This window comes from Ambystoma mexicanum, chromosome 10 (genome assembly GCF_040938575.1).
Source record: "Ambystoma mexicanum isolate Mex_15411 chromosome 10, UKY_AmexF1_1, whole genome shotgun sequence".
NCBI lineage: Eukaryota > Metazoa > Chordata > Amphibia > Caudata > Ambystomatidae > Ambystoma > Ambystoma mexicanum.
The window spans coordinates 307923179-307936153 of record NC_090932.1 but is presented as its reverse complement, the minus strand read 5'-3'; the positions used below and the strand labels follow the sequence as shown (position 1 = coordinate 307936153).

The 12975-nt window shown below is 45.7% G+C and overlaps 1 protein-coding gene across 2 annotated transcripts in view; it reads right to left on the bottom strand.

The window, feature by feature from the left end:
- The window catches only part of NGEF (neuronal guanine nucleotide exchange factor), a 1047721-nt gene that overhangs the window by 41164 nt on the left and 993582 nt on the right, over nt 1-12975 (bottom strand). For both annotated transcript variants that reach the window (XM_069617894.1, XM_069617895.1), the window contains 3 exons: nt 5181-5344; nt 2221-2376; nt 1790-1869 (listed from right to left, as the gene is read on the bottom strand). In XM_069617894.1, coding sequence (XP_069473995.1) covers nt 1790-1869; nt 2221-2376; nt 5181-5344 — 400 coding nt within the window. The remainder of the gene's footprint in view (nt 1-1789; nt 1870-2220; nt 2377-5180; nt 5345-12975) is intronic.

Sequence of the window (12975 nt, the reverse complement as noted above, 5' to 3'; positions counted from 1 at the left end):
CACAACACTCCAATCTTCTAAAATGGATCTAGTTAGTTTTAGGTTTGACTTTTGGAAATCTGCTTTTTGACGGCTGGCTTGATGCTCAGTTTAACCTGTGCCTGGATACGATTCATTTCGTTAAGGGTGCGTTACAAATATCTACAAATATCTCTAAATCAACTGTCAATATGTACACTTCTGTATTAATGAGTGGCACCCATATACTTCTTTAAAATCCCCCTTGGGCATTGGTAAGCAATCGGAAGACTTTTCTTTAAGCTGCCCAATCAATTGAAGACAACGATAAATTGTAATAGGTCATTTATACCACACTTAATACCCAAAGGTTTCTAAGCGTGGGCACAGGGATTGAACCTGTGTTGCTACGCGTCGTCTTGCTTCCAAGACGAGCGCGTTGGCCCTGAGCTTTCCTCCCTCACAAATGCATTCATCTCACTCATAGAGTCTTATGTACAGAGGGGTGTTGCTAGGTCTGGAAGTGATCTGGGGATATGCTAATGTCAGGGCTGTTGGGACGCGGGGATAGCTAGCCTTTTGGTTGTAGCTCCTGAGCTTCTATACGGGGCTTAAATCAAAAGACCAGGGGCTATAGCCCCATCACCCCACCCTAGCAACGACTCTGCCTGTGCATGATATGGCTCCCTAAGACATCCACCAGCTACAGGAGAGTGTAAACTCTACCTGTTCTAATGTAAACATTACCTCGCAGGAATTGGTCTTACTGCACACACCACCAACAGAGAAGAGAAGTGTGGTGCTCATATGGTCTATAGGAGGAATACAGTCGAACTCCTGTTTGCAAGTGGCAAGACAGTATAGAACTCCTAAGGTAATTATCTGGGATATAATGATTAAAGCCCCTTCAGAAACTGGGCCATTGTGCTTTGTATGTGGGGGGTACTCTGCCAGACTACATATAAGTTCAATGATAGTAGTAGTCAGTGCATTATCATTCAAATATTACTTGAAAATTATTATCTACATTCAAATCACCCCAAAAACACCCGCCGGAGAGGTTACAAATCAATATGAAGAAACTCAAGCACATGGGGACTCTTTATGTGCTTTATTACTGAAACCTAAAGAAAGCAGTTGATTAAATGACACTGGCGCACTCGTTAAATTGTGCAATATAACCTTTCATAAACCTACATCCTTCCAGGGGATAAACAATATCCCATCGTTACAACACTGAAAAAAAAATGTGAAGAAAGAAAATGGTCAAAATAAGGCCATTAGGAACAAGAGAATGACCAAAAATAATCAACAAGAGAATGGCTTACACATGTTTCACACTATTACGGCTCCAATGTTTTTGTGCACGGTGCAGGCTTCTTCAGGGCCAACCTATTTTTAGAATCATTGTCTATTTGGCATCATAATCCCTTTTGCTAGGATACTTGTTACTTTAAATATTTTAGGTGATAAGATTATAATTCTTCATCATATTTCCTGGTCACTACCTCATTGTGGTGTTTGCTTCTTTTATTTAGTGGGACATGCATGCACCTTGTTGGTGTAATGTATGTTGTTAGACTGGAAACTGATTTGAGTCTGCAATGTGACCAGATGTCTACTTCATTCGTGGACACTTAGTAGCGTGTTATTGCTTTATGCAGGCGTGTAGACGCCATGGTCCATGGCATTCATTTGGTAAACATCTATTTGTCAAACGTGTATGGTGACATGATAAGGAGAGAATTATTGGGGTACAATCGTATACCAGGAGATGAAAGAACAATAAGTGAGTAATGCTGTTAGACAATATGGTTGCCAGTGTTCTTACCTAGAAGTCTGGACGTTAAAGAAACAAACTTCGCTCTCCTATTTGGGGCCAAGGAGGTCATCCAACGCTTCATTTCACTCCTGTAGGGTAAAAATGGGACAGAATGACCCAAAACAGTACTAGTGCGTGATCCGCTTGTCGTACACGTCCATGAAAGGACTGCTTCACAACACCCCTCCTACAGCCAACACATGTGTCTCCATTTACCCCCCCTTTCATCTCCCCATCGCTTTCCTCCTTCTATTCTCTGCCTCCGTATCCATGTATGCCATCCATTCTCCAAAGTTTCCTCTTTCCCCACATGTTTTCACAGGCATGACTCCTGAATCCAATTTCTCCCACCAAAACATCTCCCCCCTGCACAGATTCATGCATCTGCTGCCCCGTCCTAGATGAGATAGAGTGACATGCCCAGATCCCAGGATACTCACTGCGACGAGGCCTTCAGCATGTAGCTTGCTTCCCGTTCATCTGTGTTCTCCAGCAGTTTTAGGATGAAGACATTTGCCAAAGCCTGACCCTGGTCCTCTAACTCCTCCACACGCAGGAGTCCCCGCGCGGCACAGTCGAATACTTGGTACCTGTCACTGAACAGAAAAAGTGTAAGAATCAACGTTAGAAGCCATTCAGTGCTAGGGATCGAGAAGGAGTGAAGGGTGGTACTCTCACCCACATACAGTCAGAGAGCGATGGTGTCCAAGTACAACCAGCTATCCATGAGTTTTAAGACGATATTTACACCAGTGTCAAGGGAGGGTTATGTTTTGGGCAGCAGGTTGAGTTGCTAACAGAGAAGTGATGTTTTAGGACAACCATCTCAGCGGTTTTAAGGTCAGCCAGTTAGGGTGGGATAGGCGTCAGGTGATAAGCCTGGTTGACTGAGTCATACAGTAGGACTTCCCACCTTCTGCCATCATACAACATCCCCCTTTCCAAGGCCCTCCCGGAGTTTTCCTCTCCAGAGAGTATGGGCAGTTGGCAAGTGGTATTGGGTCACATGCCATGGCATTATGTGGAGCAAGTCCTGGGTTTTTAAAGGAGGTGCAATTGATTGTTGCCCTCAGTGGCATCAACAACAAAGGGGACTGGAATGTGTGGTCTAGGCTCCTTTCTTTCTAAACAGTTCCCTATGGGTATGTGAGTATCTAGTTGCTTGTATATCCTGGAATAAGAGTATGTCTCAGATCAGAAGAGTGCTGGAACATATCTTCACTATGGGGTTGCTCACATAAATAGGTTATACCACCAACTGTAAGACAGAAATTACAGCCTTCAGAGGGTGGGGTCCTACACTAGTCCCATGGTCCGAGCATCATCCGCTGGCGTAGAGGCCTCAGAATGCTCAGGCGCAAACAAACTGGCAGAGCGTCTGCAGGGGCAAGATCTAGAGTGCCACTCAAGGGGTCTTTGCCATCGGCCTCCATCTCTGCTCAGGGGCAGACGTGCCGAAACGTGCACAGAGTTCCAGGGAGAGATGCACGTGCCTGACATACAGTGCTGGTATTACAGAAGAGAAGGCGAGGTGTCCTGTGTCCAGGCAACTGCCTGTTTCTGCTATAGACCACAGCTCAGTGTGAGCCTATCTTACAGTACAAAAATCACAAGCTGTTTAAATACCCATGCGTCTGCCTTCACTTTCAGACGGTCTTCACTATCAATCCTTAGGGCGGTGCTCACTGTGCTATCACAGCACTAGCGGTTCTTAAGATGGAAACCAAGAGCACTACCAGCCCTTGGGTGAGGCTGAAAACGTTGTCTTCTTGATAGAGCAAAACAGAGAAGTGCTCCTAAGCATTGATCTGAGACCACCAATACCTATTTCTGCTTCTCTTTGTTAGAGGAAAACAGGTCCCTGAAAAGCAACCTCACTAGAGCGGGACAGGGCTTCGAGCAGAGGCGTTGCTGGGTGGAGGGGCTAAGAGGGCTACAATAATGCTGGGTCTTTTGGCTGCAGGCCGGGATAGAAGCTCAGGGGCTGCATCCACAAGGCTAGCTAGCCCAGAGTCCCGACAGTCCCGACATTAGCATAGCCCCAGATCTTTTCCCGATCTAGCAACACCCCTGGCTTCGGATCAAAGCATGTGCATTTGGATCCGTCTGCATCTCATTCAGAAATCACCTGCCAGGTTCCATAGACCTGGCAGAGTTCGCAGAAGCGCGCCTCTGCTAAGCACATGCCGCATAGCTATCATAAAGCAAAGAGAGCTCATTTCAATCAGAGCCTCCAAGGGCTGCAATGTCATGAGGCACTGGCCTTAATGAGGTACATAGGTCTCCTATAGGAACAGAAATCATGGGTTTGGCCAAATTGGAATGACCAAATACCCTAATTCAACAAGTTTGTGTACTTCCTAATGCAATGAATGTATTCATATTTGTGTGTGTTTAGAGCTTTTCACTGTGTGGTATGTTCTGGTACTTTTGAGCATTTTAAAGCCTTGTTCTGGGTATTTGGCTTAAGTAAAATATTGATTTAAGAACATGCACCATCTGTGTACCTGCCATAAACTGGCTTCGGCACTTCAACCTGATCTCAAGTCATGGACAGAGTTTAAGATCTTTATGTAGGACCAAGCTCCGGACACTACTTCCTGTTCGGCCAAAGGTCCAAGAAGTGGCCCAAGAAGGATCAGTCCCGGCTAGGTCAGAGTATGGACAGCATAAGGGGATGCCAGCGCCCATAGGGGATGGCAAACACCTGTATCTGAGAGGGATGCATGAAAGACTAGAACTGGATGAGCGCAAACCTCCATGTCTTCTTTCCCGCAAGCCCGCCACCTGATCTCAGACTAACCTTTGTGGACATAGTGAGGGAGAAATGTGTTTGTGGCAAGCTTTGGGCTCTCCCTAGGTGCGGCTCGCTCAGGTTGGTCATCAGAAAGGCTTCTTGGGTGAGTGCTCAAAGAAGCCGGAAAACACTGCTGTCTACATGGACCGACGGACGTTGATATGTCTCAAAGGATGAAGGCACCACCTTGCAGAGAGTGGCTCAAAGGATGAAGGGACCACCGTGGAGAGAGTGGCTCAAGACCTTTTAAATAGGGAGGTTTGTTTTATGGATTATCATAATCTAAAACATTTTGAACATAAAGAAAGTCCTATAGATAAAGGAGAAAGCAATCCATTAATATAAGAATAGGATGCTGAGATTTTTAACTTGATGCATTTATGGAGGGTGGACGGGCATTAAGCATGAAGCAAGATACCTACATACACTTTGAACAAGTGAATGTAGGTTTCTTGCTTCATGCTGCATGTGACCTCCAGGATGCATCAAAGAGCTGTAGGAGATGAAAGTCATGACAGGGGATGGGAGAGAGAGAGAGGTTGATGGAGTCAGAATGTAAGAGAAACCGGGGGGCGGGTAAGATAAAGTGTGCTGCTCACTCACCTGGTCACCTGTTTGCACATCAGCAGCAGGTCATTGAAGAGGAAGAGGTAGACGGCCTGGAAGAGCTTCTTGGTGCGGAGGGTGCGTGAGGTCTTTGGGCCCAGCATTTGCTGCAGTTCTCCCTGCTTCAGCAGCCAACGGGAATGAGAGATGATCGGTACCGACTGGCAGGGGATCAAGAAAGCGAGATAGGAGGAGGTGGGGAACAGGATTGAAGGAGCCATGGTAAGCGGAAGACGGATGGGGAAAGGAGATAGTGGGAGTGGGGGGGAAGGAGTTCAACAGAGCAGGGACGAATTGCAAAACAGGAAAGAGTAAGGAGAAAGGGCGAGAGGAGGAAGGAAGAGAAAACAACATCAGAATCCTCAAATGGCACAAGGAAAATCACACACTTTAAATGAATTCTGCAGCACATATCAAAACAGTTATTTGCAAGCAGATGTTCTTTACAAAGTGTCACATCTGTATCTTCTTATGAACTCTGTACCGCCCCATCTGCTGAAACACGTAAAGTACAAAGCCCTTAAGCAAATCCTCTCTCTCCATACAGCCCACCCTGATTTCATTGGATCTATGCAAACATTTCGAAAATAATATATTACACTGAATTATTTATTTTTATACCCAAGTTCGGCAGATATATATGCCGGAGGAGACCCCCTCTGCAGCTTCCCCTCATACCCCTCCAATTGTTTTATTAACTTAACCCTCCTCCCCCAACACATATGGTGAAATGGGCTCTCGAAATTCAGTATTTTGGCATGATCCCGATTTGATTTTTTCATTTAGACCACATCAAAGCAGACCATTCAGTTCGATACAACACTTTGTGACTAAAATGTTACGCTAGCAAATTCTTATACATGCCTTTCCAGGATTATACAGAGATGGCCCTCAACACTCGGCTATGCCAGTTTCAAGCCATCATTTCCCGTCCCTCTGTAGAGAAGACATTTTGATATGCATGCCCTCTGCCACCAATGTCTCTTTACAAATTATCAAAGATTTACTCTAAATATTCCATAAAATCATGTGTACACAATTTAATAGTATCAAAACAAATGACTCCAATAACTTCCATAGTACATATTGTGAACAATCAAAATCTGTTGTGACTGCAACTACAAAACCCTATGATAACTCACTGTCCCGAATACGTAAGATGGTGCTCTCCTTGAGGCAGCATAGCGGTCCCAAACGGGCCAGCGTTACTCAGGTGCCCCCTTAGTGAGCTGGAGAAGGGAACGCAAAGCTTGCGTCTGCTAAAATATCATTATAATAAGAAGCGGACGATCCGCCGTACTCTTAAATCCTAATCCTCAATATGCAATTGAAAAGGACTATGTTTTGAGTCCTGGTTAATGGAATCAATCTGTAAAAACCTGCGGTTGGTACACGGATTATATCTGTGAAATCTGTAGTGGTTCCCCGTAACCGTTAGAACAATTCTTTGAATACTTCAACCAAGTCGATTATTGAACACAGTTTACCTTCACAGCTGCATCACCAGATGTGCAATATTTGCATGTTGATGTCAGCATGTATGACAATGGGTGTGTAATAAGCATACATAGAAAGACAATAGATGGGCAGAATCTGCTTCGTTGATAACATAATGTGCCCTTAACACCCGAACCGGCGGGCCAGATCGGGTGTATTAGCCCGGGGCCCAAGTGAAAGGCTCGAGCAGAGCCCCTCTTCTATGAACATGGCAGCTGGAAAAGGGAAGGGCCGATGACACCCGATCCGGCCCACTGGATCGGGTGTTAGCGCCACAATATTGCTCACAATTTTGACCTGGCTCCGTAGTAATGAATAGACTCCATAATTGCATAGTAGTGAGCCAATTCATAATGGTTTACAGTAATATAGTTCCTTTGGGGATAATGAATGCCTATAATTGATCTCAGGATGGGCAATTTGTTTGTGAGCGGGAGTTGGATTGGGCGCATTTATTAGTTTAAGTCAGGAAGCAGCACACACCGACAATGCAAATCATTGAGAAAATGACAGCATTTAAATTACATAGTAAGAATTAGTATTTGATAGCCAGGCTACAATGTATTTCATTGTTGTTAAGCATAAGTAGTATTAAAGGAGAGTTCCGGGACTTTTTTTTTATTGTCCCTACGGGTCGGCCATGTGTTTGTAAGCATAAATCGGTAGATCGTAGGAAACTTTCCTATGGACCTTACCCGACTTTTCGCCCCTTATCGCACTCGAAATCAGCCTCCATTTTGTGATAATCCTATCATTCCGCCGCATCGACCTGGCTCACCTGCCTTTGCGGCACTAAATCAAATCCCCCGCCCCTGAGCCTGACATCAGCAGACGCGTACTGCCCATTTCAAGCACGTCTCGTGTCAACAATCGCTGCGCCTCAGCTATTGACGTGTTGCCATGGAAATGGCAGGACGCCTCTTTCCCCAATAAGTATAAACAGACCGTTTCACAACATACAGCAGCAGATTTTCGATTCCATTCCTCTCTCTGTGTTACTTTGAGTATTCTGTGACTCGTTTCAGTGCTCTGGTCAGCTACCTTCGCCGCTTGTAGCCCGTGTGAACAGATACCAGTACCACCGCTATAAATTATTTTACTATCTTTACCGCACAATGGCCACAATAATGCCGTATATGTACGAGCCCGAGTACACCGAGGAAGAACTACTGGAAAGGCAAGCACGCGAAAACGATGGGGATTCGGACGGCAGTTGGGAGGACCAGTCAACGGATGAAGAGCCTGGACCATGTCGCATGGACGGCGTCTCCACCTGGTGCACGTGCAATCGGTGCGAGCTAATGCCAACTGAGGAGGAGAACTGCTGCTGCCGTGAAAATTCCGGGTGCTTGGCCTACATTTCGGAAAGCGAGCAAAGTCAGCAGGAAGGCGAGCAAAGTCCGCAATGCATCACCGAGCTGCCAGAGTTCAGGGAAGCCTGCCTCTCACGGACAGTGTTGAGGATGATGATGGTGCTTATGCACGAACTTCGTGGCACTGTTCGTCCGCGTAATCCGAGTAACGAGTAAGTATACTCTGTTTGTGATGTCAGTGATGCCACCACTATTTCATGGTCGTCTCCCACATATAAAATTACATTTACATATCATTGGAACGCATGTAAATTGGTTCCATATAGTGCATTTTCTAGATATAATTTTTTTCTAAGAAAAATGACATGTGTTACCTGAATCGACATTGATAAGAAAGTTTGGTCAGTTTAATACAGTTTGCATCTTTTTTTTTCACAGGTGGTACAGGCTGGTGGCCTATCGTTGCTTCACTTGGTGGCTTCACGGGAGGCTCGGACACCGCGTTCGGAGAGTAATACCTGCCTGTGCGGTACTTGCCATTAGACAACATTTCCCCAGTGACAGTGGACAATACCGCGGATTTTCCCTCGATGTGCTGCAACCTCAACTTTACAATGTGTAATGTTTATTATTTATGTTTAATTAAAATCTAAAATAAAGCCCAACATATATTTTAACAATGGTTGTTTTGATTTTTTAAATGAATCTAGTGTATATTCTCCTGGGAGGGTGAGGTATTTATAAACTCACCCCCCTGCCTTCCATGTAGTAGATCCTGCAGCCATCCTCTTACATTCAGTTAGATGGCCTCTCCTTGGTGAGGCCCTGCGGCAAACGGGTCTTGTCTGCACGACCACCGCCCCGATCCACCCCCCGCCCTATCAAAGGCAGTTCGCACCGGGGTACTTGAGCTGCTGGCAAGTGGAGCTGTCAGGGAGCGATAAAGGCCAAGAGGTGCCAAAGACCATGTACACTTCAAAGTGGTCTATAGAGCATGGGTTTGTTGTTCCCATGTCTACCTCCAGACCCCGTGTCTCCTGCCAAGCATCCCCCTCACGCTGGACGGCCCCCTGCAATCCACATAAGTGTGTCTCCATTCACGAGTCTTCCTGTGTCTTGTCTGCACGACCACCGCCCCGATCCACCCCCCGCCCTATCAAAGGCAGTTCGCACCGGGGTACTTGAGCTGCTGGCAAGTGGAGCTGTCAGGGAGCGATAAAGGCCAAGAGGTGCCAAAGACCATGTACACTTCAAAGTGGTCTATAGAGCATGGGTTTGTTGTTCCCATGTCTACCTCCAGACCCCGTGTCTCCTGCCAAGCATCCCCCTCACGCTGGACGGCCCCCTGCAATCCACATAAGTGTGTCTCCATTCACGAGTCTTCCTGTGTCTTGTCTGCACGACCACCGCCCCGATCCACCCCCCGCCCTATCAAAGGCAGTTCGCACCGGGGTACTTGAGCTGCTGGCAAGTGGAGCTGTCAGGGAGCGATAAAGGCCAAGAGGTGCCAAAGACCATGTACACTTCAAAGTGGTCTATAGAGCATGGGTTTGTTGTTCCCATGTCTACCTCCAGACCCCGTGTCTCCTGCCAAGCATCCCCCTCACGCTGGACGGCCCCCTGCAATCCACATAAGTGTGTCTCCATTCACGAGTCTTCCTGTGTCTTGTCTGCACGACCACCGCCCCGATCCACCCCCCGCCCTATCAAAGGCAGTTCGCACCGGGGTACTTGAGCTGCTGGCAAGTGGAGCTGTCAGGGAGCGATAAAGGCCAAGAGGTGCCAAAGACCATGTACACTTCAAAGTGGTCTATAGAGCATGGGTTTGTTGTTCCCATGTCTACCTCCAGACCCCGTGTCTCCTGCCAAGCATCCCCCTCACGCTGGACGGCCCCCTGCAATCCACATAAGTGTGTCTCCATTCACGAGTCTTCCTGTGTCTTGTCTGCACGACCACCGCCCCGATCCACCCCCCGCCCTATCAAAGGCAGTTCGCACCGGGGTACTTGAGCTGCTGGCAAGTGGAGCTGTCAGGGAGCGATAAAGGCCAAGAGGTGCCAAAGACCATGTACACTTCAAAGTGGTCTATAGAGCATGGGTTTGTTGTTCCCATGTCTACCTCCAGACCCCGTGTCTCCTGCCAAGCATCCCCCTCACGCTGGACGGCCCCCTGCAATCCACATAATGCCACGACATATACACGTCATTCATTCACAAACACACCCCTGGTTCGAATTCTTTATAACCCACCTCATATTTCTAATGAGAACTTCTTTGCGCTTTGCTAGTCAACCCGTGAAGGTGCTGGTTATCTGCTCTTCGTCTCTGTGAACTTCCGTGACCACTTTGAGCAAACTCGTCAGTTTGCAACCTGTGAACTGCTCCCTGTTCTACGACAAGAAACTACTCTGATCCCTGCATCTAACTGTTTGTTCGTCAAGGTAAGTCCATGTACCATAATCATTTTGCGTCCAATTTTTTAATTTATATCTATTTGCTAGTAGTCATCAAATTGCATCCATGTTTTCTTTTCGTTCACGACAGTACATGCAAGGAACTAGTCACATGTTCTGAGTTTAGTCAAATTACTTTTTCTATTTTTTGAAAGTTATTGAAATACTTATCCGCATGTGAATAACGTGTATAGTTCCAAGAACCAAAACGGACCTTGCATTGAACCTTTTATGTGTCATTTACTGTTTTAACACATTGGTATTCATAGAGAATTGTTGATCTTTACTTTTCAGAACTTTCCATAATGCCTGCCTGTTCCATTGGCGGTTGCCCTTCGAAGACCCATAACAAATCTGAAGGTACTATAATGCATGTTTTCCCTAAGACAATAGATCAGATAAGAGGATGGGTCCGATATTGCGGATATCCAGCCTCTGAGCTAGAAAGTAGAGTCCTAGAAGTCTTTGCGGACAAGAGGGGTGATCGATACCGCATCTGCAGCAGGCACTTTAGCCCAGACATGTACTCCACATCATTGCTAATAAAGAAGAAAACACCGCGAGCGAGGCGAAAATTGCTCTCAACCGCTATTCCCACTCTATTCGTCCACATGCCTCCACTGGTGAGTCAAGTTTACGGATCTAGTTCTCGGCCTTGCGGTAGTGTGTAGCAGTAGCTAACAATAATTTCCCCATTTATGTATCCACTCAATATGAAGGCGGAAGATTCTCCATCCGTGTCGTTATTGCAGTCATCAGCCACTTCAAGCGCCTATCGGGTAATCTTACTTAGCTATTCTGACACTGACTTGTTTTAGGCATGTAAATCAATAGTTTTAATTGATCGTGTAATTATTTTACCTAATGGTACACCCTTGTACTCGTCCTCTAGTCTTTGTTTTCAGTTATAATTATTGTTATCCAAAATAATGCAAGTACTGTCTTTCAGGGAGATGCTGAGGAGTCCAACGCATTGACGACAACCGTAGATGTCACTCAGATGCTCGAGGTACGTTTCTTTCGTTTTTAGCCATTGATATGTCCTTCTGTCGTCGCCCTCCTATTTGTCTTCTTTTTTCAATATTGTGTTCATTACTAATGAAAGTCCTATGTTTCAGGGAGTCGATGGAGCATTAGTCCAAGTAGAAGGGGGAGCATGCAGTTACGGGTCGGCGCAACAGCTTGCAGAAGTGTGCACCGCAGTTACATCGTCCCTTGATGTTCTTATGCATTTCGAGGTATGGATACTGACAGTTCGATCAAGCGAAATCATATGACGTGATTACATCCGCTATACTTCCTTCTTTATTAACGCAAGTACTATGTTTCAGGGAGATGACGGAGCTTCTTCTACAAGAACATCACCCCTAGTAGTTGATGCAGATCTCTGGGTGGTGACACTTCCAACGATCGAGCAAATCGAATCATATTTACATATCCATTATTTATTTTAGACAACTGATCATTTGTGCAGGTCTATTTAGATGAGCCGTTGACGCCTGCTCAAAGTTTATGTTCTTTTTAACAAAATAGAAAAGCATACTAATGCAATTACTGTGTTTCAGGGAGTTGCTGAAGCGTCATCTTCAATAATATCATCAATGGAAGTCTATGCGGAGCCCGAGGTATGGATCTTGACAGTTCAATCTAACTAGATCAACAATGCGTGAACTATTGTCGTTTGAATGTTCTACACAATGCGTTCATTCGTGTTTTGCTATTGAGATGTACGTATGGGTATTGGTCCCCAAGTACATTTTGTGTTTTCAATATTATTATACATACTAATGAAAGTTCTATGTTTCAGGGAGTCGATGGAGCCTCAGTGAGTGATGGATGTGCTTATCATGAAAATATAGTCGTTGCAGCGCGAGAGGAAGTGGAGACATGCACACACGAGTCGGAGCAACAGCGTCCAGATGTTGAAGTTCGAGGCAAGAAAGTTTCAAAGAAAAGAAAGCAAAAGAAGGTTAGTGTCCTGTTCACTATATTATGTTGTCTTTCACTGTCAATAGTTCAATACTGTAAGTTGTGTTTAAACTGAACATCCCTTTTCTAATCTGTCCTCTAGTTGCGAGTGGGTGTAAGAACTAAATCTACACAGACAGTGAAGCGAACGAGAGATGTTGCTTGTCAAACCTTTTGGCAGGGACTTGAGACTGGAGATGCATCGTGCCAATGGGAAGAATATGAAGTGATTGACAACGGAGCTATACCACCACCAGCCATTGATAGTGAATGTCCTCCTGGTAGTTTGGATGCAGTCGGAGATCAATTCACAGAATCCACACCCGCAAAAAATAAGAGCGCGCGAAAGTTGAAGACATTGTTTTTTTCTCCCATCTCCGGACAAGGAACAGATGTTGCAATGGAAGAGAATGACGTGGACGACAATGAAACACCATCAATATCACTCAGCATAGCGGAAGACGATATCAGAGATTGTACCTTTCATGCGAGTGACATGTCCTCAACGTTACAGGCCGAACCAGCTGGGATGCAGAGTGAAAGTATAAGGAAAGAGGCCAA